Here is a 26,213-nt window from a genome sequence, read left to right on the forward strand (position 1 = left end):
TTGAACTGTAGCTTAATTATGCCTGTGACAGGACATAGTGGTTGTTTTTTTTAAATGCATTTTCATTTCGAACCCATATGATAGCATTCTGGGTTATTCTGGCAGAAAATTGGTTATTAAAGACCATGAAAAGACAAACTTCATAATATTGCTGTTGAAATAGAATGTATTCACATTTTTAATGAAAAAAATCTTCGTAGAAGCTGTTCATAATGACAGTAATTTTTCTCACTGGGCTTGCTGGCAGCTGTCAAATAGCCAACTGATCATTAACTGCCAGTACAGATTTATTTCCTTATGATTTTGCCTAGTTAATAAGATAGATTAAATAGGCCTAGCTGCAAAAAAATCATACATTGCTTCATGCTTCTCTTTTCTCCTTTCCATTTAGAGAATGTTGGCCAGCAACTGCTATACTATGTGGACAACTTTAATACAAACCAGTAATATCAACCAAGTTGCTCCTATTTGCCTGTGGATCTCAAGTACTCTGCTAGAGATACTAAGAACTGTTACCAACAGCTGATCTTCATCTAAGTATTTCTCCAACAATGAGTATCTACAAATTCTTCATAAGAAATCCATAGGAAGGCCTTTTTTTTTTTTCTTTTTTCTTTTTTCTTTTTCCCCAGGATAGAGCTGCATCAGATTTGGTAAAAACTTTGGGCCTTTCTTCTTCCCTACACTCTGCTAGGAAACTGATAGCAGAGTAAGCTCAACTGATTCTACAAAAACCTGAAGACATCTGATTTAAACCAAGGGTTGCAATTAGTGTTAAGTGCCTGTCAGAGAAGTATGCAAAGGTCTGTGTCCTTCCCTCTTTTTTTTTCCTTTCCTTTTTTTTTTAAGGTAACCTGGTTTGAAGCCTTGCCTCAAGCTTCTCCAAAGACTAGTGGAGAACAGAGATTCTGTAAAAGATTCCTTGGGCACCACAACCTTTGACACTTGAGCCTAGAACTCAGAACTGAATTAGACAATTAAATCAAAATTAGTGTATTTCAGATTCCCTGCTTCACTTCTACCACTCACTGTAGTTGAGTTTGCTGTAATTTCTGTTATGCTAGAAAGGATAAGCACTGTGAGAGTTAAAATCAAATTAATGAAGCAGTGGATCCCCATCGCTGGGATGTTATTTGGAAGGAATACAGATGGGTAAAAATGCATCTGTTGACTCTACAGTACCTTATAAAAATGTTTGAGAGCGAGCATTCCAGGCAGTGCAACAGTGATAAAATTGTGAGGGCAATGAGCAAAGCATCCTGCAACATCTTTGAAAAGAATTATCATCCCCTCATCTAACCTTATATTAAAGCCATGTATTTTTCATATTAGACAGCAGAATTCATAGATGTTGAAAGAACCATCTTCTTGATGCATTAAGTTCATTCTGTAGCATCCCAGAGTGCCTCCCACTGATTGCACCCAGAAGATCAGCACTCAGTTCAGATTCCTCTAATTAAATAAGAGAGATGGGATAGTTCTCACTATGTATTTTGAAGTCTGATAAGGAATCATTTAAGAGTGTGCAGTTTTGGCTTGTTGGGGTTTTTTTGTTTGCTTGGGTTTGGCGATTGGTTGTTTTGGTGGGGTTGTTTTGTTTTGTTTTTCCCTGATTGTTTCTCCATTTAAATTATTAGTATAGAATAATTTCAGTTAAAACCACAGATATTTCTGCTGGCTAAAATTAGCACTGGCCATATAAATGTCAACACAGTATTATCAGGTCTGTTTTCTACCATTAGCCTCAGAACCTGGAAAGAGCAACCTCCAAGATATTCACAGACAACAGCTGGTGCTGGGGAAGGATTGCTAATTCTTTCTCAGGGAACTCACCTAGAAAAGGAGGACTGGTATATATAAAAAAAGCCAGACCTAGGTATTCTTCACTTATTTTGACCTGCTACAAGAGACAGAAGCCTGACCCACATATGAAGGCTAAACTTTTTATAGCAGCTCTTCCAAAAGTGGTTCAGTGCTAAATTCCAAGAGTTGAATAAAGCCCAGACAGCATTTCTGCCTCAGCTGTCATTAAAGGTTCATATTTATTTACAGCTTTTTTAATTTTTTCAGTACTTCCAGTGAGGCTGCTTGAATTTTTTATTCTCTTTCCATAAAATATGCTCACAATCCCTTGCTATGTGTTCTAATTAATAAACTGAGAATTTAGCAGTCTGTGCTAGTTTTGCTACATCAGTATTATAATTAGTCAGTCTCAATGAGTAAATATGAATTAAATTTTCTAAACTGACAGCCAGCACACAACAGCCAGCAGCCTCCATCTGTGGAAATATATAAACTTAACTGGACCTGGCCCTGGACAACCTGCTTTAGATGACTCTACTTAAGTATGACAGGCACTGGATGTGTAAGATGATCTCTAGAGGCTCCTTACCACCTAAACAATTCTGTGATTCTGCAGGTCTTTGAACATGGTAGATCACTGTGCTTTGTCTTGTATCTGCTTTTAAGAATACATATGAAATAAATTTTTGTTTGCTAGGCCAGGAGCATACACTTACCTCAGTGAACTGCAGGTGATATGAAGAACAGTGCACCTCTGACAAAAGGAAAGGAAGAAGGAAGAACAAGAGATCACCCTGGCTTAACAATTAGCTTTGGGGTGTGTTAAAAGGCAAAGCAGCAGCACATCAGCTATGGAAAAATAGTCAAACGCCCATCAAGTACTACAAGAACCTTACTGGCTAGAACTGAAATGGCCAACGAGCTTCCAGCAGAAGCACAGAGAAGACAATCACTGCTAAACAGGGCAGGGAAATCTGATATATAATGCTGACACGGAAGAGGTTCTCACCCAATTGCACTAAGCTCGTGAGATGGATAAAAGGGAGAGCCAACTTACAGAGATCTGGAGAGGCTGGAACACCAGTCTAGCAAGAACTGCATGATGCTCAACAATGACAGCTGCAAGGTTTTGCACCTGGGATGACATAACCAGAGAGCCCAGTACAGGCTATGGCCTGATACGGCTGGAGACCAGCCTAGCTGAAAGGTTTCTGGAGATCCTGGTGAACAATAAACTAAACATGAGTCAGCAGTACACTGCTGCACCAACAAAGGCACATTGTGCCCTGGGCTGCATCCTCAGAAGTAGAGATGTGATCGTCCCCCATTTCCAAATGCTTGTCAGGCTGTCCCTAGAGTACTATGTTCAAAAAAAGAGGTGGACGAACTACAGAGAGTCCAAAGGAGGGCCACAAAGATGATTAAGGGGCTGGAGAACCTGGCCTATAAGGCTGAATTTAGATCTTTTCACCCAGGAGAAGGCTCAGGGTAGACTTTATTAGAATTTTCTCGTACTAAAGGACTGGAGCTCTCCTTTCACAAGAAGCCACATGGAGAAGACAAAGGACGATGAGTAAAAGATGCACACAGAGAGGTTTTATTTTGTCCTAAGAAATAAAATTTTACTGAGAGAACAACCAATTACGTGAAGATTTGCCCCAGGGACATAATGGAGTTTCCATGGCCTGAGGTTTTCAAGACAGAGTAATCTCCTCTAGGCTCCCTTTTCCACAGAAGTTTGGACTAGATGATCTTTTGGGTCCCTTCCAACCTGGTTCTAAGATATTTATACAAAAAAAGTATTTCAAGATGAACAGCTTTCATCTCAAGATGAACATAGAAAAGGTACACTACTAAAGGTATACTACTAAAATATCAGTCATGTGTTGAACCACCATGTGTCAATGAAGTTCTGAATGCTTTTGGTGTTTTCTATATCAGAAATGAATCAAGAAGACAATTGGCTGCTCAGTCTTTCATATCCCCCTGGATGTAAAAAGCAAAATCCATAAACTAAGTATAACTCAATCTAAATGTCTGTTTCTCAAGACATGTGTTACACTTAAACTATTTGATTCTTCTCTGGGACAAAGAAAATTGGATATTACACAATACAAGTTAGTTCAATTTATATGCATTGAAGTAAATAAAAGAGATAATACAATGAGGATACAAAATGCTAAAGGTTAAGTTAATCTCACCCTGCTTTTTAATGTTTACATCAACATTTTCATTCCCTCAGTATGGCTTATTTAAGTAGCTGGGATGCAAGACAGATTCCTTTCACAGATGGTTCACAATGATTGTATTACTAGGGAGACTTTTTGCTTCATGAATTATGGATTCTTTCCCCAAAAGTTAGAGCTGTCCTTTCCCTTACCTCTGATCGCTTCACGAACATCACAGAATGGTTGAGGTTGGAAGGGACCTCTGGCTGATGTGATCCAACCACACGGCTCAAGCAAAGTCACTTAGAGCTGGCTGCCAAGGTCCATGTTTGAGAAGGCTTTTGATTATTTCTAAGGTCAGACTCCTCAGCTTCTCTGAAAAACTATTTCAGTGCTTGCTTTCCCTCACAGTATGTATTCTATTAAGCTCAGATGGAAGTGTTTCCTGTCAGTGGGCACCACTGGCTCTGTCCATTTTGCACCCTCCTTTTAGGTATTTATATACATTGATAAGATCTGCCTTGAGTCCTGAGTTCCTTAGTTGAAAATATTAAGTTATGCATATGCAGCTCTGATGCCAATAAACAATTTCACAATTGACTGGTTAAAACTTGAGATGTTGCTTTAAGAAATAAATAGAAGAATAGAATAGAATAGAATAGAATAGAATAGAATAGAATAGAATAGAATAGAATAGAATAGAATAGAATAGAAAAGAATAGAATAGAATAGAATAGAATAGAATAGAATAGAATAGAATAGAATAGAATAGAATAGAATAGAAGTAGAGTAGAGTAGAGTAGAGTAGAACAAACCAGGTTGGAAGAGACCTTCAAGATCATCACGTTCAACCCATCAACCAATCCAACCCACCTAAGCAACTAACCCATGGCACCAAGCACCCCATCAAGTCTCCTCCTGAACACCTCCAATGATGGTGACTCCACCACCTCTCCAGAGAGCCCATTCCAATGGGCAATCACTCTCTGTAGAGAACTTCTTCCTAACATCCAACCTAAACCTCCCCTGGCGCAGCCTGAGACTGTGTCCTCTTAATGGTACAAATAAAGGAATGACTGTGTGAGTCTTTTAAGTGAATGGCTTCACATCATCACTATCATAAGCACACAATAAAATGCATGTTTATAAGATTTGTTTGCCATTTTACAAATCTTCTGTTAATGCAATTTTGCTTACTTCTGGGACAGTCTGGCTTATTTCATTACAAGATTTAATTTAGAAGAATGTCTTCCTAGTACAAAATAATGGATACAAGTTAAACGTTTGCTATTGAGTTTAAAATAAATGGATTGAGAACAGGGCTCAGTAATTAAATATGTTGTTTCAACTAATGCAATTTATTTTCTTTTTTAAATGAAGCGTGTCTAAAAGGCCAAGCATAAAGCTTGCTTTTTATTTTAAAAATTATCCTTCTCTAACTAATAGCCTATAGTGCAGTTCCAGCCCAAATCAAAACCATTACTTTGCCAGAAATGCCTATTGCATTTATTTATTTACCATTGACATTTATCAGTATTTATCATTTATTTATCAGTAATAAATAAGCTTGTAAGGGTTAAGCACACTGGGGAGGGGGCAGAAATATTTCTAAGTACAGTAATTCATTTCTTTGGTGATAACCCAAACATCTCTAACTATGAGAAAGCTTTCAAAAATACATGTAGCAGAGATCACATTGAGAACAAACAGACAACATTTTTTAAGCTGTGTTCTGCAGTAATGCCTCCTAAACTGGTTTATCACAGAATATCCCTCTCATCTCCAAACCTGTAACTTTGAATACCTGTAACTTTGAGTGGGTGTATCAGACATGTTAAATCTAAAAATAAAATGGCCTAATATTCACATACATGCCACATTCAATTATCTTTTCCATCTCTGCTATCTCATGAATTTGTCTCAGTAGCATGGGATATCTTTGCAATTTCCACGCAGAGGTGCTGTCATGATGGACTGGGTTCATTTTACAGAAAACCAGTTGGCTAGCACACTAGGAAAGATGCATATGAGTAGTAGAAGATCAGAGCAGGAAGAAAACAAGGTTGAATGGCAACACAGAGCAAAGCATAAGAGAAGTCAGAGAAGGAAAGTTACTGTAATAAGAGAGAATAGTTAGCATTAGGACTGAAAAAGCCAACACACACCTGAGGGATCAGCAAAACTATAACAGGCATAGCCAGTACCTTGCAAAATACAGAATACAGAATTAGCCAGGTTGGAAAAGACCTTTGAGATTATCGAGTCCAACCCAACACCATCTAACCAACTTAACAATGGCACTAAGTGCCTCATCCAGTCTCTTTTTAAACACTTCCAGTGATGGTGACTCCACCACCTCCCTGAGCAGCTCATTCCAATGGCCAATGATACTATGGGAGAGAGCAGAACTAGTGAAGGCAGTCAGACTGCATTATATGAAAGCCACTGGTGGAAGGCATGCCGAACAGATAAGAATAAAGAACGAAGAAGAATAATCAGGAGTGAAAGTAGTAAAAGTTTTCTAATTATCCTATGGACCAACACTTTTTCTCAAACCTTACAGTGGACTGACAGTTTACCTTTCCTTTTCCTTCCAAATCTATTTGTTCTCTCCAATAATCTGAGAGACAGTAGGTCTATCCCATCTTTGTTTGACTACTCTTTATATTTGACATTTTTTTATCATCCTTATTTCCCTGATGTCAACTTTATGTTGACAAAATTTTGTGAGATCATCCAGCCACCCAAAATCTAGAGATCTGCATCACAGTAATGTCCTAGATCCAAAGTCACAGAAAGCAAGAGGCACACTGTAAAGTCAAAAGAAGAAATGTAACCATTTGTGAGATGTTAAAAAGCCAGAAAGGTAACAACTCAGTTACATTAGGTTAACTGGTCCTCCCTTAATTAGTTTCATTTTATTTGTTCACATATTTAAATATCATTTTGATATTCTCAAGAGAGATTAAATGATAACTAGGGATATAGAAGAGAGATCAGAAACACAGTGTGGCTGGAGAGGGACTGCTGAGGTGAATGGAGTCTATTTTTTTTTTTTAGGAACAGGATCTTACATGTTCTGTCCTAGTACGGGGAAAACTAACACACTCAACCTTTTGCTCCTTCTACTACAGTGAATTATCTCTGTTCTGTTTGCAACAAAACAGCCTACTAGCATTTAACAACCTGCCTAAAATCTTACCAAAACATCAGAAATAACCAGAAAAGTATTTTCAAACTGAGACATACAAGAAATGTCATATGCTTTGTAAACAACTGTGGCTTTCTTTTTAGTGCCCAGCCATCCCCAAGAAAATACCAAATTTTATCCTTTCCCTCTTAAAGTTCACATTACCCTAAGATAAAGTACTATCATGTAAATGAAGACTACCACATCTTAATCTTTTTCTAGACCTAAACACACACAAAAATGTCTTGAGTCCATGGTGGAAAGGAAACTGTAATTGCTTGAGTTCTGGCACAGTTGAATTTTGGACATATGTCAAGTATATTATTATTTTCGACAGATATATTTTTACTTTCACTATAAACTTTTCTTGGGCATACATATCTCGGTGCCTGATATCTGAAAGCACAGTCAAGGTGTGAAGCTATAACAGATTTTAATCAAAATCTGCAAAATGCTGTGAATCAGTAATGACACTGGTGCTGTTACATCTTTCTACTTCTTATATACAACAAAAAATTGTGCTGCTTGTTCTAAGTTTCCATAAGACATATCATACTTCATAGAGCAGACAGTATTTGGATATATATCTATATATCTCCAATTGATTCTTGTAAGCAAATGGGATAGAATGATTGTCACCACCTCTGCCTTTTCAAAGCTGTTTCCTTCATGTAGTTAATAAACTTTTGAAACAGTTTCATTTTCCCCTTGAGTCATATACATTTATTTCCTGAGTTATGCATTTTCATAGGCACTATTCATCATTATAGGATTACAGCTTTCTCTACTACAGTAGAATTCTCTATGCTCAGAATTCTCTTTCAATTTCTCAGTACTCAAGAAAACTTCTGTAGCCCAGTAAATACAGTTTCTTTCCGTTACTATTAAGAGACCTTTTACTGGCCTTATGAGGCAGTTTGAGGCTGATGCCTAGAAAATTTTCCACAGATCTTGAGTAGAAAATGGTAGAATGTAAATAAATTACCATTGAATGTAAAGGGAAAGTAATTATAAGGTCTAAACAATCCCATTGGTCTGATAAGAGACATAAGACTGAGAGGGGATTTCATCAATGTGTACAAATATGAGTGGTGGGTATCAAGTGGAGAGGGCCAAGCTCTTTTTGGTGGTGTGCACCAATAAGAAAAGGAACAACAGGTTCAAGCTTGAACATAGAAGATTTCACCTCAACGTGAGAAGAAACTGCTGTACAATGAGGGTGGTGGAGCACTGGAACAGGCTGTCCAGGGAGGTTGTGGAGTCTCCTTCTCTGGAGGCTTTCAAAACCCACCTGGATGCATTCCTGTGCAGACTACCCTAAGTGATCCTGCTTTTGTAGAAGGGTTGGACCCAACAATCTGTTGAGGTCCCCTCCAACCTCTAATATACTGCGGTACTATGATACTTCCCCATACAGCCCCTGCTCCTAAGGAGGGCTGATTCTGTTAAGCTTAATACCCAGAGGGACACCAGAAGGATAACCATTACTCCAGAAAAAAAGAAAAAAGAAAGTTTTCCTTTGTAACAATTTTAACCGTTAACAGAGGCTTTTTTGTATTATTGTTGACTATGAAGGGTATCATTATTGTAAATGGACTAACAACTTTTATGAACCTGTCAAATTAGAAAACAAGATTTTTTTTGCTATTTTTGCCCACTGTGTATTGTGTGTAAAATCCTAAAAAAAGCCCAGCATGTGGCAATGCCAGCCTCTGTGTTAACCCCTGAAACCTGCAAGCAGATAATCTCTATGTTCAGACATTCTGAAGAAATTAGTTACACCCTATTATTCAACCTGAAAATAAATCAGACTAAATGAAAATATATGGCCAAACTCCTACATACAAAGTAGAAGAACAAATAAGGGAGAAAAGATAATTCTCAATTATTTGCATTTACTTGCAGCTTTAAGAGCTAGGGATTCAGACTTTGCATGAACTATTATTAAAACTGACCCCTTAACCTAAGATTTTCTCCTATTCACAGCTTTGCAATTTGAATGTCAAAAGGTTAGTCAGGATACTGCTGCAATGTAACTGAAGTACTTGGGTTTTGGCTAGGAGCTGATTATCTTCAGAGAATCACAGAATTAACTATGTTGGAAAAGACCTCCGAGATCAAGGCTTGAGAGGTCTATCACCCTCAAGTTACTTTTCTCTATAAAAGTTTTATTTCACAATTTTGAGTGATTCTTTTCCCTTAGATAGCAAAATAATCATTTCAAAACCTTTTGTTCTACTATCTTTTATATGCCACACATATAAAGTAATATCAGCTACAAAACAGATCTGTTTGCTCATTTGGTTTCAGATGCATTGTGGTCTTTCCATAGAAATAGGATATGATATATTAATAACAGCAGCAGGCAACTAGGCACTTAAACCAAGCAATCTTCTCTTCCTAATGCTTGCTACGAGTTCAAGATGTTTCCTGTGGCATAATGGAAAAGGAAAAGAAAAAAACAAAAGTCATACATGCCAAAAACAAGGTTTCAGGACTCAATTTATAAACCTTTATATAGGAAAAGAAAATCCCTCAGGGGAGGCAAAGAACATTCATTTATTTTACATTTATTAGCAAGTCATTTTGATGATTATCTTAATCCAAGAGAGGATGAAGTAAATTAATGGCCTGGATGTCATTGGTGTTGGATTTTATTAGTTTTAAGGAGTGAGTACTGATTTAACTGCATCAGCCTCATACAGAGGCCAGCAATCATACGTCCAGGCTGGCAATTCAAAGAATACATTTGATGTTATGTCTGTTATCATTGTCACACAAAACCTACTTCAGAGTTTATCAAGACTGTCACAGAACAGCAATTTGTTTACAGAGGAAGTAAAGAAAAAATATCATCAATATGTTATAGCATGAAATTATGTTGAACTGTCAAGTGCCTTTCTACTTCAGAGACATTTTCTATTTTTATGGACAAATGGGTGGTTCACACCAACTTGTTCTCATTTTAAAGCAACTTTTTCTGCCATACTGCACTTGTCTTAGGCCCACAGGTCTTAAACTACAAAATAACTAACTTTTCAAACTCTGAAAATTCTCATGTCTACACAGTATTATCTTTTATTGTCACTGTGGTCTCATGCTATTTATGGACATCCCTGCTACTCAGTCCTTCTGCTACATAAGCACATATCAGGTTAGAGATATATTCAGAAATATTTCAACCCTATGCCAAAGATCTGGGATACATTAGATCACCTAATGTGGCACACAGATACTCACCTCTCAGATTCAGGTGCAGCCACAGAAAATACTCAAATTTTCTTGTACTTAACTGAAGTCTCATAATAATTTATTCCTTTAATTCCTGTAGTTAATGATATTTATTATGATTCTCGTGCTTTCCTGAAGGGTAGTTGAAATGTGGCATGAGCTTCTAGTCATAAAGACAATTATGAGTTCTTGGTTAGGCATTGTTCATTGATTCCCATTGTGACAGCAGGGCTAAAATTAAGTGTGTAGACCTTATTTAAAACAAATCATAATCAATATTCCAAAATTCTAATAAATGCATGAGCTGGAGGGCTCTTAAATTCAGGGAGGAATATAGAGGGATATTTTTGGAGACCTCCAGAAAAAGAAGGAAAGGACAAAATGCTTTGAAGCAGACGTATAGGAAATCAACTGGACTGGATAGAATAGAATAGAATAGAATAGAATAGAATAGAATAGAATAGAATAGAATAGAATAGAATAGAATAGAATAGAATAGAATAGAATAGAATAGAATGTGGTGGAGTCACCATCCCTGGAGGTGTTCAAGAAGGGATTGGATGTGGCACTTGGTGCCGTGGTCTAGTCATGAGGTCTGTGGTGACAGGTTGGACTCAATGATCCTCGAGGTCTCTTCCAACCTTAGTGATATTGTGATACTGTGTATAAAGATGACAGTGAACTGACCTTCACAAACTGTCATTGGGTGACAACTTAAAGGATTAAAAATTAACTTAACAAAAAAACTCAAACCAAAGGTTTGTAAAAAAGGTTTATCTTCTGATAGAAGGCAGGAAGGAAATGTTAAAAAAAAGAGTTCAGAGGAACTGGTGTCTCAATTTCCCTACAATCTGCAACATTTTCTAAAGTGATACATCGGATCACCAACTCTGATTTAATTACTAGGTATCTTTCTTTTTATATAAAGAGTAATGACTACCAAACTTTAAAAAAAATATGATGGCAGCTCTTTAGAGGCAACAGACAGCAATGTTTATGTATAAAGAAAAGAAAGCTTGTGTATTCCATATCCATTGATGGCACCTGATGTCTTGCCCCTGTTTTCATCCTGAAGTAGTAAAATAATATACTGGAAAATATGACAATGTTAATTCAGAAATTTAATATTTTCTTTTTGCCCTTTTTTAATTGAATCAGCACAAGCATGCAGGTGCCTGACATGGACCTGATGGATTGGATCCAGAGGAAGGGCAGAAAGATGATCCAGGAGGCTGGGACACCCCTGTTATGAGGACACGCTAAGGGAGCCAGGGTTATTCAGCCTGGAGAAGAGATGGGTCCAGGAAGGCCATATAGCAAACAGGATTTCAAGAAGGCTGGAGAGGGAATGTTTCCAAATACCTGTAGTGATAGGATGAGGGGCAATGATTTGAAATTAAAGAGTAGATTTAGATTGGATGCTAGAAACAAGTTCTTTACCATGAGAGTGGTGAAAGAGGTTGCCCAGAGAGGTAGTTGAGTCCCCATTCCTGGGGATATTCAAGGTCAGGCAAGCCTTGACAAGGCTCTGAACAACCTGATCCAGTGGAGGATGTCCCTGCTCACTGTGGGTGGGTTGGAGAGGATCTTTGGAGGTCCTTTCCAACTCAAACTATTCTATGATCCTCCAATTCTATACTTTAAAAATAATAAGAAAAAAGTTTACAAATTCAGAACTCTGCAGATATTTGTTTCATTTCTTCACTGCTCAATACTCCATGCGTCTTTGAGAATTGTGAAAAAACAGATTTCGTTATGAATTTGGCTACCAAATAACATTGACCTGGTTTCAGTCCCTGCTTTTTCTGGTGAGAGTGAACAACACTTCATTACCAACATTCTGGTTTTCAGTGAGGTAAAAATACATTAATCACCACAGAATTTCTCCTTGGTTGGCTAACTAAGTTGGTATCACCGAATGTCTCACTCTCATTCTGAATCATTTAAATATGCTTATACTGCAAATATAAACAGCACCCCCAGAAGACCAGTCAGGCTACCTAATACTATATACCTATGGGACAGAGATTGGAGTCAATACAGCTGACCAATATGATTGAGTATTGTTCTGTTATTGTTCCAGTGTTGCAGGCCTATGGTGCAGGCCTATGGTGCGAGTATAGCACAGTAAAGTAAAGCGTAGAAGAAGAAGGGAAAGGAAATGCAGAAGTGCGTAGCAAGGGAACTTCTACAACTTATACAAACTCGGAGTGCCTCGTTGGCATGGCTTCATTGGTTCCCTATGAGTGACCACACATTGCACTATTATAGACTATTGGTCCAACTACTAACAACATGCAAGGTTTGTTGATGCAGGTGCAAGTCCTGTTGTCCCAAGATAACTTTCCATGTTTATAGCTACCAGTGCCTTGTTTTAGTTATATGCTGCAGGCACAGCACTGTCTTGCTAAACTGCTAGTTGGCTCTGCACTTATGCTGAGCATGGCCTACCACCATGTCAGGCTCTAGGCCTGCACTGCCAGATTGCTCACACTGCTCGTCGCTGGCATTGCCACATATACCCAAATGGAGGGACTCTAAGAAAATAGGCTTCATGAGGCTTGAAAAAAAGAAAAGAAAAGCAAACAAACAAACAAACCTATATTCAATCAATAACAGCAGAGGTACCAAAACAATATGAAAAAGAAGGATTTCCACTTAATTCAGAGTTGGGAGAAATAGGTAAATCTGCACATCCAAGAAACAAAAATAACACAAAATTTCGTTCTTGATTTTGAAAAGAGAAAAATCAATAATAAGAAGAAACCAATGTAATACAGCTTGTGATTTTACACTTGAAGAGATGTAAAACAAGCTGCAAAGATAAGAATCATCCAAAATTTCCTCAAGAGCTACTGACACGCACAATATTGGGTCTTGTCTATTGTGGTCTTGCACTATTGGTTGTGATGAAACTCAGATGCTTGCTTCTGCATGTAGAAAACTTCATGTGTTATTCATACAGGTCTGAATAACAGTTCTTTTCAACAATCAAGTTCTTATTTTCCTATTTAACAGAAAAGGGGAAATTGTATACAATGGCTAGAAATCAGGAACTGTAAACAGCCTGTAACAGAATCACAATTCAGCTTGTGGTGTCTGTTGGTTCTATGCCGCAGAGGTAACAAAAATGGCAGCAAACCTCAGGGGTTAATTTATATTACTGGTATTCATTGTGAAAAAGGCAGTGCTACCTGTAATTAATAGATATCAATTTTATGGGCTATTAACCTCTGGTTTATTATTATATTAATCTCTATATGAAGGAGGAAATTATTTAATTTATACATTTTCAGTGCTTGTTAAGCAAGATAAAAGACAATTCAACATCAGAATTTGTTGCAGTGCCATAGTTTTCACTTCAATGTACAAAAGCAGGGTATTTAATGTTAACACTCTTAGAATACAAGCAGACAAACTTGCATTTAATATGTGTAAGGTACCCGGGGCGGGGGGGGGGAATGAGAAGGAGAGACAGCAGGCTGGCTGTTAATACCACTCCCTGGGTCCTTTGTTCAGGGGTGTGGCTTTGCATTGTTGTTGAGCTGTAATATATATGTAAGTATGCCTTGTACATGTTTATTGCATTTTATACTTTTATATTTAGTCTGCTTTTGTAAATATAATTTCATTTTTCTTCCAAATTTGGAGTGGGTGTGGTAAATTTACTCCAAGGGGTAAATTTCCAGTTTGTTGGGGTGCAATCAAACCTACAACATTCTATTTGACTTTGAACCTCCTGATTATTAATTAATTGAGCTAAACCCCACGTTGGGCATAGCCTGAAATTGCAACAAAAAGCTCTCGTGTTAACTAGACTGAACTTCACACCTTAAAGGGGAAGCTATTAGCCACAGCAGCAAGTTTCATGGACTTCTGAGCAGTTGCATGGAATAGTTTGCATTCTGTCTCCTTCCAGACTTTGTACCAAAAGGGTTTTCCAAATGCTTCAGCAAACAATTATGAGAAAATTATATTTGTTTACCTTTAAGGATTTAAGTTTTACTTTGAAACAGTCACAGCTCTGGTATGAAAAAGCTGTAATACACTTGCACCTCTGTTTCTCTGTGTTAAAAGTGGAAATTTGGTATCAAGTACCTTAACAACATGCAAGGATGGAAAGTACCTAAGTACCTACTTAAAATTTAAAGGTGTTAACTCCTTGTGCAAATACAAGCTTTACTTAAAATAGCATATCAACAGTAATATCAGAAATATCAAAGCCCTGTGCATAAACCACTGTGTGGTAAAATTAATGTCCTAGCAACAAGGGTCCCAGAAAGTCACTCTTCCAGCTTTGCTCTCATGACCAACTAAACATGTTATCTAAAAAATAACATTACAGTGCAAAGAAATAAGTTCAGTTTCCCTCCACTCAGGAGGTGATGCTAGATCAAGTGATTATGAATGTAGTAAGGCACCTTACATATGTTGTTAACATACATTATCATGTTAAATGAAGAATTTTTCTGTTGCATGCTTCAACAGGTATGGGATATTACTCCTTGTTACATTTAAAGGTCATGAATCAAATACTTTAAATCTATTTGTAATGTAAATCTTTGTCCTGCGTTTCCCTGAGAATGCCCAAATTATGTCCTATACTCAGTATCAAAATCCCCTTTGTTGGCTTATATGTTATGATTTATGAACAGGAGAAGCACCGCATTAAAATAGAAGCAAAGACTGAGTTACAGTCAAAGACATCCTCCTCTCACACACAGCTAACGCAGCAGCAGTGCCCACATTCTTGCTTTCCCGGGTGTGGTGGGTTGAAATTACCCTCAACTAATCTGAGAGAATTACCCCCCAAAATAAATCTGCCATTTATACTCTACCACGTTTTGCTCAAGATCTGTGCAACATTTCCTAGGCATCAGTCTAAAACTAACATATTGGGTTGGTCTGGGTTTTGATTGGGTTGTTTTATCTTCACATCAGTGATACATTTCAAGAAACAAATATTGCTTAAACCTAAACATTATTGTAAGAGAAAAAAACTTTACTAACATTGATGATTGAAAGCATCAACCTGATCTTCATGTAAACAGAGTTTCAGTATAAATATTGTGAAAGCTGAAAATAAGGTCCTGTATGCACCAAAAAAAAAAAGGAGAAAAGGAAGAGGCATCATTGTTTTACTGAGAATTATATGACGGGGAAAGTGGTACCAGTGATACACACTTTGCAAATAGACTCAGGCAGGTACAATCCCAGTGGCTTTATCAAGCCAAAATAGGCCCTGCCTAATCATTCACGCTTTGTGACAGAAAAGTAAATCAGGGAATCCAATTCCCCTTGGTTACAGGAAGATATCAATTTTTAATGAGAATGTGAATAATTTATTCTCTCTCCTATAAAAAAAAATATATTTTGAATAATTTGTTAATCTTACTAATAGCATGACAAAATATCTAGGGAAGAGAATTAAAGCAGCAGAGTACTAAGGATATGATGTTCATTTTAATTAAATTACTTCTTCCCTACAGAGAACAGTTTTAAAGACCTCCACTCCTCAAGAACTGGAGCTGCAGTATTACTGATTCAGGTTACATCTCACGAACAAGGGGAAATGCATAATCGTGAGGTAAACATATAGAAGTCGGCACGCTAAAGCATTTATCAAAATAATTAAACACACAAATAATCCCACCTCAATTCACAGCACAGAAATTAGAATTAGAAGGCCTAATGTACTCATTTATATTTCCTGTAATTTCAGTGCAACTGAAGCAGATGTTTACATTTAAATTCTTTACTATTTAGGGATTGTCTTACATACCTGAAGTTAAACATACTCAAGTATGCTACTGAATCGAGAACTTCATCCATCAGCAAGAAGTGAACAAACCAAATGCACCTTTCCCTGTCATAAATAATTTATCTGACTTCTGACTGCAATTGTTAGCAGCTTTTATTTCAATACACTCCCTACCACAGAACCAAACATATTATTTAAGTGAACAAAAAACTTATTATGGGATATTTAGGGAAGAGGACACAGGAGGGGAAAATGGAAGACCAAAGTGGATGAGGGAGGAGCAAGCACAGGAGAATAAATGTAAAAAAGGATAAAAGATACCACTCATGTAAGCAGGGGCTGAGAAGTAAAGCTGTGTGACAATGCCTCAAGCTTGATTACTATCCTATATTCTTATTAAATCCTATGCCTATCTTCTACGTAAGTACACTCCCAGTGCTGAGACTCTGCGTGCGTTAGCCAGTAGTTCATAGTAGGCTAGCCAGCAACTAGGATGGAGCCTGAGTTCCAGTACTGGAGAGATTAAGTCTAAAACTAGTCATTGGAGAGGACACTGTTTTGCATGGGTGGACGGGTGCCATCTGCTGCCTAGTATCAAGTCAGATTAGCCAGCAGAAGGCCAGCATCTGAAGAGACCCATGGTGAGGAGCAGTGACAGGGTAAAGGGTCTATAGACTGAGCATGTATACAGGACAGACTTAAATCTGTGTCAGTATTCAGAAGAACCAGCAGACATGCATGTATTTGTGAGCTCTGTGAGTAAATGTATGTGTATGTTCTACTGGTGAACTTTGAGCTGCACTAGCCAGAAAATAGAAGCAGACCATCATCCAGAAAGAGCTGTTATGAGCCAGTGACCACATAAGGAGCAGATCCAAGGAGTGGTGAGGTCTTCTCTCATTCACTCTCTCTCTCCCTCTGTCTTTTTCTTCCCGTTTTCCCTCTGCTCCAGGCCATTATCAAAACCTTACCCACTGCACAGGGTTGGCACAGAATACGAGAGTGTGACAGGAGCCTAAGATCCAGATACAAGTCCTGGAGATACTGGAAAGCCTATGCTAGTATTTAAAAGATGTAGGAGGGATACATCAATAGGTAGAAAATGAGTGCCGGTAGGTCCAGTACAGCTGAATCCTAATCAGCCAAACATCAGCAACTGTATCAGGCTGCTCATGCTGTTTGTATTTATGTGAGTGCTGATTGTTTTTAGGGGTGGGCAGGTCTGTGTGGACAGCTGTGTTTGCACTGTTTGTGTGTGTGCATTTGCAGGTCTGTCTACAGGAATAACTGCTGAGCCTGGTTGCTGCATGGATCAGAGAAGACCATGGCTGAAATTTGATTACAGAAGGGGAAGAGAACCTTTTACGGCCAAAAAGTCTGCTGGATTCTTACCTCTCATAGTCTGAGATTCACATTGGTTTCAAGTATACTAAGACTTTCAGTACATCATTGACTTTCTTATGTGTAACACGTCCAAACTCAGCAAGATGTTTTCTCCCCCTGGCAACAATTTTGGATATAACTATCATGCATACTGCTAAACTAAAGCCTAGTCAACACTGACTCCATCGAGAAGTAGAAAATACATACCTGGAAGCCTTGCGCACTCTGACAGTTTTCCTAACCAATTCAAACTAGTTTCAAGGACACATACTGAATAAACTGGGGGGCGGGGGGGGAAGAGAAAAATAACTAACTTCTATTCCTTGCTGATTGCAACTCAGATTGAGGTTTCATGTAATTCTCTGTGAGTTTGCAGTGAAAACATTTTCAGACAGTAGGGTTGTAGAAGTACAAGTAGAAAAGGTAGACAAAAGAATTCAGAAAGCTCTCAAAAATATGTAGAAGCAAGGTTAATATTTTTGGCAGGATAATCACAAAATGATCTGACTGTATGAGTCTGACTATTGTGGTTTCACACATATGAAAAATAAAAAACAAAAAAGATGCTCCTGTGTAACACAGAAGGGGCAGTACCACATTACACCAAATTGTAAGAGACCCCAGGCACATCCCTGCTATTCCCTGAATGCAGCAGTCACACAGAGAAACAAAGATTTGCAAATAAAGTCTTACAGTTGTATTTTAAATACCCAGTGACTCCTCAAATTACCACTGGGTCTAGACCTCTAAGAATATCTGATGTTACCTCAGGTATGGGAAAAGAGTCAGAGCAGAGATCATCATATTGAAATAGACATATAAAAAGCTTGATATTTGGAAAAGAAAACCTTTTAAATGAAGCTGGAGTACACAATGCTCCTGCCAGGCAGTTAAATCAAATCCTGATTAAGATAAATCTTAAGGGTTCACTGACTTTAAAGCATGAGTTCCTACACGAAAAAGAAGCCTGTTACCACTGTGGATACAAATTGACTTTTAGCTGCTGAACTGGCACTGTACATAGGATTTTACTTCCCCTTAAGTTTGTGTCTTATACTTGTGACCCATTCTTCACTGACCAAAATTAAAAATAACATTTTTTAAGGTCAATGAAAATGTTTTACAGAAAGGTTCTAGAACAACTCAATACAGAAAAGGATCAAACAGCACTTCACAGTGTAATTATCAAGCACTCTTCAGGCATAAAGCTTCAAGGTTGAAAACTCAGCTTCAATACTGCCTTCGAGCATTTATGCTTTTGGGGGAAAAAAGAACGAAGTAAAAAAAAGTGCCCTCTCTCCTGGACAGAACATAGTCTTCTTCCCCTCAAACTCTCACATCAGCTTGTGATAAACATCAGATTTTATGATGATTTTCCACTTCCATCATTCTTACCAAAAAACTATTCCATTTCTTTCCTACTTTAATTAATTTCCTTCCTCCTCCTCCTTTAAAACACTGTATGTTAGGGTAATGTATTCAAGAATCTCTAATTGCTTTCAGTCTCTTCTTTTGGAAAACATCGTGGTAATTGTTCCATTTTCCATCCGTTTTGCTATTAAGATAAATACAAGCAGGGCTGGTTGGTTTGTTTGTGTTTGCTTCTTTCTGGTTGGGTTTTTTAAGTCTACTGTGCACTTTCAAGTCAGTTTAGAATGTGTCCTTGTGGCCAAAAATGGCAATTTGGGATGCATCAAGAGGAGTGTGGCAAGCAGGTCAAGGTAGGTTGTCCTCTCACTCCACTCTGCCCTGATGAGGCCTCATCTAGAGTACTGTGTCTGTTCTGGGCTCCTCAGTTTAAGAAGGACAGGGAACTACTGGAAGGGATATAACAAAGGGCGACAAAGATGACTAGGGCAGTAGAACATGTCTATTAAGAAGAACGACTGAGAGACTTAGGTCTTTTGAGCCTCAGAAGACTGAGGTGAGATTTTATCAATGTTTATAAATACTTAAAGGGTGGGTGTCAGAAGAGCAGGCCCAGCCTTTTTTCAGTGGTGCACAGTGACAGGAGAAGAGGTAACAAGCTAAAATTTGAACATTAGAAGTTCCATCTAAACATGAGGAGGAACCTCATTACTTTGAGGGTGGTAGAGCACTAGAACTAGTTGCCCAGAGAGGTGGTGGAGTCTCCATCTCCAGAACCATTCAAAACCTGCCTGGACACCATCCTGCACAATCTGTTCTAGGTGAACCTTCTCTGATAGGGGTGTTGGACTAGGTAATCTCCAGAGGTTCCTTCTACCTCCTATTAGTCTGTGATTCTATGAAACACGACTGAAGAGAAGCTACTGCAGACTCAACAGCTGTACTTCTCAGTCTGGAACTCACTAGTCAGTTAGGGAAGGGACAAAACTTAGTCTTTAGCATATATTTGGGGTGGAACATGGATGTGGAGGAGTCTTCCACATATGAATAAATGGAAGAGAGAGACATGCTCTGATTATTCCAAGTGCAGAGGAGGACAAGAAAAACAAGACAGAAGTCTAGAAAAATCTAACTTCTTCAGTTCTGCTGCTCAAGAAACAATTGTTTGATACTGCTCATCATTTCCCCACTGTGAATGTGTGGCTGGAAACAAAAGGTAAGTGAACATAAATTTGTATAGCAAATATAGACTTAGATTTGGATGAAACAAATCTGTGTCTGGGTTTATGTGTAGTCTAGAAGCAAGAACTAGGAAAAAGGGAGGAGAGGAAGTAAGGAGTTGTGTCTTATTCAAGGACACATTCTGGCTCTGTCTTGTCCATTCACAGCTGTTATCAAATAATTAGCAGCTATATAATATTCTAAGTCAAAACTAATCATCTTTTCATTTTCTAGCTCAATGGAAATTGAAGGAGATAATTTCTTATCAAGTTCTAAAACACAGCAGATATTTTTAAATAGAGAAATAGGCTAAGATAATGTGAAATAACAGCCTCCCTTGAGGCTGATTTGCATAGTTTAAATGCTCTGAAGTGCTCTACTCTGGATGCTCAGTAACGAATCATGAGATTGTGATGAAGTCTACTGCATGGCCTAGTAGTAAATCTGTGAGACAATTAATAGCTTGAAAATCTGTTTTCCATGATGAATCCACATGGGAAGTCTTATGTGGATTTGAATGAGACTGCACAAAAGATGGGTTTCTGATGTCTTCCCCCCTTTTATTTGCATCTCAAATATATTTTTTCCTCTCTCTCTTTTTGTGACATCAGGAGAGCATACTGAACTAGATAAATAACTTCCTTATATAGTCAAGGGAATGTACTGTTCAACATCTTCCATTTGAGGGATTTTTTTATAAAAGAATGGTAACAGAGATTTTCTGCTGCTTCTTACAGTGCTGCCTTTCACTTCATTGACTTCCAGATATTTTACTAAAACAGTTGCCTGGATATGCAAAAACATAATTTACACATAATTTGTGAAGAAAGAAAAACTCAAAGGTAAAACCAATGCATATAACAGACTTCAAAAATACTTATAATATGCAGCCTGAAAGAGGCAAAGAAAAATCTTCGTGTTTCATTTTTTATTGTCCTAGAAAGTTTCATGTTGTCATATACCGGTGTACCAAGAGCACCTCTTTCAGTGATGAAGAGCTTCTCAATCATAGCTCTAATTCTCACTGCTTGTAAGTAGATTTTCCTGCAAGAATAACTTTTTGGGCACAGAATCCCCAACTATTCATTCACATGGTCAGTTTGCAGAAGTGTCTTATAACGTGACACTAAAATGTCCATAATGATTACTGATCACTTTTCCACATGAGGAAAGTCTTAGATGTGCTGTGGCTTTAGAGAGCTCTCAAGGGTTTCCCCTGCTGACAGTGGAGATAACCTGCAGTCAAGAATGCCATCAGCTGGAATGCATTGATTATGTCAGCATATCTCTCTGGAGATAAATACGGCTTAGACTGCATCACTTATGCTGTCATGTCATGTCCCAGTATGGGCATCCTCTTTTAAAAAGCATACTTCTCTGTGAGACATGACATAAGAACTCCTCTCTGTCATAATGGCTTCACCTGGCGGAGAGAAGGCGATTCAGCAACCAGGAAACTACATGGAGGGAAAGGTTTCCATGGAACCAAACCTGTCTTTGTGCTCTGGACCTCTCCCAGGAAGCCAGCTCTAACAGTATCAAAGGAGTAGCAGCAGGGTACAAAATAAGGACATATAAAGGAAAAATCTAATCTGCCAAATAAATTTAAAAGAAAAGAGAGAGAGAGAAACAGTAAACAGTAAGAAAGAAACAGAAAGAAGAGTTTCAGTCCTGTGAACTGAATATACCTGCAGCTTGAGAAACAGTACCAGTGGGAGCCACTGATGGTTGACTCCAGAATACTGCCTTCCTGCTCCTTGCCTTCATTCCTTTCTGACCTCATTCCCTCTCCCATGGTCCTAGACGTGAAAAGTCAGACAGGTGTCTGACATCCTGCAAAGCCTTCTGCATAAATGGCACTTTGTCTTTAAACAGTTAGCATACCATGACACAGCATGTCATAGAGCTACTTGTTCAGTAAAAGGGCCAGCAGGGGGAGAGAAAACTCAAATCAAAAGTCAACCCTAAGTTTCAAGGCAGCCCAGGTACAATGCACCTAGTTTTAAATAATTTTAAAATTGTTTTCCTAAATTAGGTTCTCAAACTCAGTATTTATCGTGGTCACTACACAATAAGAAAGTTGCCCTTAAAAAGCTTAAAATCTTCCTTACAAATAAATCCAGACTAGAAGTTATGTACACTATCTTGAAGAGGTTCAAGAAAATTTGAATCAAGAATTGTGAAATTTGTTTTTCCATATGCTAGCATCTGCATAATCTAATGGGCATCAGAGGTCACTCTGACTAATGGAGGCAGCCTTTGACTGGATAGTAGGCTGTATACCTCTTGATTAAATCTTGTGTAGCATAAGTAATTAATGCACCACAGCTTATTAGCTATTCATGTGAATAGTACATCTGCTGAACAGTTTTGCTTAGAAAAGTGAATACTGGCAGTTTCAAAAGGTGAAAATTCAGGAAAGGCAATAAACATTAATGAAAGAAAATCAAAACTGTAGTAGCAAAATTATGCCAGAAAGAAGACTTGAATAGATAAAACAGGAAAATACTTTGGCTAGGGAATTTCAAAGAAAATCTGGTATCTGAATCCTCTGGCATTTCTATGGAAGTTTAATTCCTTCAGTTTCCCTGTGAAAAGATGTGCTGAAAAGAAGGAAATGTTGAATCTAAAACCCTGGGGGGAAAAACCAACCAAACAAACCGAAAAACCCCACCCAATAAGTTAGGATAACTTATTTCATTTTTGGTTTGCGGTGAGGTCTCAGTGTTTGTGTCCTTCTCCAAGTAATTTCATTATTCATAACTGTTTATGAAGATAAAGTAGCATAATATAATTGCAAATATTCATAATGCATACACATGACGTATATGTACCTGTTCTGTCTCTTTATTGCTTGGGCATCCCTTTCCTACAGAATCCTTTATTTTAATATTGACTTCTTCCTGATCGAAGTATAAGATTATTTCTGCTTGTCGTGGATGACCAAAGCTTAGTCACAGAATGCAGATAAAACACAGAAGGGGAAAGAGAGCTTAGCATTTTCAAATTTTTTTTTTCAAAATAGTCTTCTAGAATGGAGAAATATTTCTCACAGCTGTTTTTCCCTTAGCTCTTCAAGTCATTTTAAAGCATTATAAAGAGACACTCTTCCTAGCAGCTAAGAGAACGAGGAAAATCCAGAAGGTAAGCTTATTGGTTTTCAGTCTTTTGAAAGCAATCACAGAAAAAAAAAGACAACCCCAGACTGTGTGTGCAAAGCTACTGAAAGCAAAAAGCAGATGTAAGTACAGAATTAAAGAATGAAGTCTTGAGATCTAACATTTTAGAGAAACGGACTGAGGATTTGAACAAAATGTACACCATCGCTTAGGTAAGGTTAGTTTAAAAGCCAAATTATCCATAAACATAGTGGACTTTATAGGGCATAAAAAGTGTACTAAAATACTAAAATGCTTTCTCAAATACTTTTGAATAAAATATGAAACTATGATAGTAGCATGCTTCCAAAGTGCATGCGCAGAATTTTAGTATCTCCAAGTTGATTGCCATCAAAGTTGTTGAACAGTGTAGACAGCTTGATGGAAAATGTCTCGGTAACAATGTATACATTCATCAAATAGATTTTAGCTTTCCTTCCTAAGTGCTTCAGAGAGTTAATAAATGCACTAAAGTAAAGTTAGAAGGCAACATTAAATAGCTAATCATATAGATCTCAGGAAAAGAGATGAAAATGGAGCAAGTGACATCACAGCTTTAAAATACAGAAGTTTCTAAATATAAAGCTTCTGTGAAATGTAAAGAGAAATATCAAAAAACACCTAGGTTCAGCTAACTGCCCTACTTTCTGCACTTGTCTGATGCTACATGGAGTTGTTCACAACAGACAAGCTTACTGACCACCTGGAACATCAGCTAAACCACAAAATATCATCATAGGCCGTTTAAGGCCTTTAGTGATAGGAAAAGGGGCAATGGCCTCAAATTAGAGAAGAGTGGATTTAGATTGGATGTAAGGAACAAATTGTTTTCCATGATGGTATTGGAACACTGGAACAGGTTACGTGGGGAGATGGTTGAGGCTTCATCGCTGGAAATATTCAAGGTGAGACTCAGCAGGGCTCCTGGCAGCCTGGTCTAATGGAGGATGTCCCTGCTGACTGCAGAGGGGGTTGAACTAGATGACCTTTGGAGGTCCCTTCCAGCTCAGACCATTCTATGATTCTATGATCTAAAATTTAATTCAAATGATAAGCCCAAATAATTGAATTCTTTCTGCATAATTCGGGGTTATAGTTTCTAGATTTTATTGTCACATCTGAAAATATCAGGAACAACACAGGGAAATACAGAAAATAGTAATTATCAACAGAAAGACTATCTTAGAATAAAAAGAATAGTTGAAAGGGCTGGCAAGTCTGAAGAGAAAGATGTGCATATCTAAAAACAAGTAATTGTGAAGTCTATTCTCTTGTCTGTCTTCTGTTAACACACTAAAAAGTAAGTTATAAATGTTTAATGGACTCGGGTTTGGAATTTCTTACTCCTTCATGTTCTCATTAACTGATTCTTCAAGCTAGGAAAATTTTATTTATAAAGAAGTTTGTCAGCAACTATATTTTTGCTTTCTGATACTTCAGAAGCTGTGATTTGTTGTAGAATGAATTGGTAAAATAAGTATTGATAATAGTTTAAATGTTTTTAAAATATAACTTTTCAAGTGTATTCATCTGTACTTATTACAAACCCCACACAATTTCTCATTAAAACTACTTTTATGAAGTCTTTCAATTTAAATTTAATTAAAGTTGAAGAGTTGATGGTTTCCTGCATATTATTTCATAAACATTTTTCTAGAAGTGTTGCTCATCTCATCTGTCCTAAAATGCAACTGCATTTACTTGCAGTTTAATTTCTTAATTCAAAGCCTTTCCCAGGAATATATCAAGACTACATTGCTATAGGGGCTCATTCACTCTCTTCATATTACACTTATAGCACCTGTTACGAAGTCAGGTTGCAACTTTCTTGTTTATTGTTTATAATCACTTTTCATCACACATGACATTTGTCCTTTGATGGTAAGACTGTTTATAAAAGGAATCATACCTCAGAAGTCCAACTAAGTCCAACTTAGGGAGCACAGTCAGCTCAGTTGGTGGAGCATGAGACTCTTAATCTCAGGGTCATGGGTTCAAGTCTGCAGTGGGCAGGCAGCAGTGTCCTCCATGGTTTAATTGATTAGGTGGGTTGGTTTGGTTGATAGGTTGGACACGATGATCTTGAAGGTCTCTTCCAACCTGGTCTGGTCTATTCTATTCTATTCTATTCTATTCTATTCTATTCTATTCTATTCTATTCTATTCTATTCCATTCCATTCCATTCCATTCCATTCCATTCCATTCCATTCCATTCCATTCCATTCCATTCCATTCCATTGCAAAAACCAAAAATGACCAATACAAACTTCAGAGGAATGTTACCCTGATTATTAACTACCTATTCAAGTAAAACAAGCAAACTCCACTGACATGGGGCTAACTCTTGTTTTTGCAGTCTATCAGCTGATATTTCAAACATGGCTCTTTGTGATGAGTTGTACTCCTCAGTTTACTGAATATTGTGGAATTTCTAGATCTCAGGTACCATAGAAGATGACATGTGAAAAAATGCAAAGCAGAACTCAAGAAATTACATACCCCGTGGCTGTTCAAGCAGAAGACGAAAAGCAGACTCTGTGCTGGTGGACTTGGATAGGACAGGTGCACTGACATCATAAATGGACTGCTCCTGATCTAAACCAAAAAAAAAGAAGGGAAAAAAATATTCAGGGAAACTCGTAGAGAAGTCTGCCTTCTGTTAGAACCTTCCTACCCTCCAGACTTCCACTCGGCTTGGTGTCACCTGCAAACTTATTTTGGGTACATTCAATCCCCTCAACCAGGTCACTGATATTAAACAGAATTGGCCCCAATACTGAACCCTGGGGGGAAAAAAAATTGATTAGCTTTTATTGCACATTAGGCTAACATATCTGCATTGCTATGGTATACAGAATATCTAATCAGCACATTAAAATACTATTTGCTTAATTTCCAGGTAAACTATGTTTTGAGAATATGAAAGTTC

The 26,213-nt window shown here is 37.7% G+C and overlaps 1 protein-coding gene across 1 annotated transcript in view; it reads right to left on the reverse strand.

Annotated features, from left to right (window-relative positions):
* CFAP47 (cilia and flagella associated protein 47) overlaps window positions 1–26,213 on the reverse strand; it is a 299,349-nt gene that overhangs the window by 50,569 nt on the left and 222,567 nt on the right. The window contains exon 57 of the mRNA XM_068155062.1: window positions 25,784–25,879. Coding sequence (XP_068011163.1) covers window positions 25,784–25,879 — 96 coding nt within the window. The remainder of the gene's footprint in view (window positions 1–25,783; window positions 25,880–26,213) is intronic.

Source organism: Melanerpes formicivorus, unplaced genomic scaffold, assembly GCF_026170545.1.
Source record: "Melanerpes formicivorus ecotype bairdi unplaced genomic scaffold, bMelFor1.0.p_v2 SCAF_30, whole genome shotgun sequence".
In the NCBI taxonomy this organism is placed as follows: domain Eukaryota; kingdom Metazoa; phylum Chordata; class Aves; order Piciformes; family Picidae; genus Melanerpes; species Melanerpes formicivorus.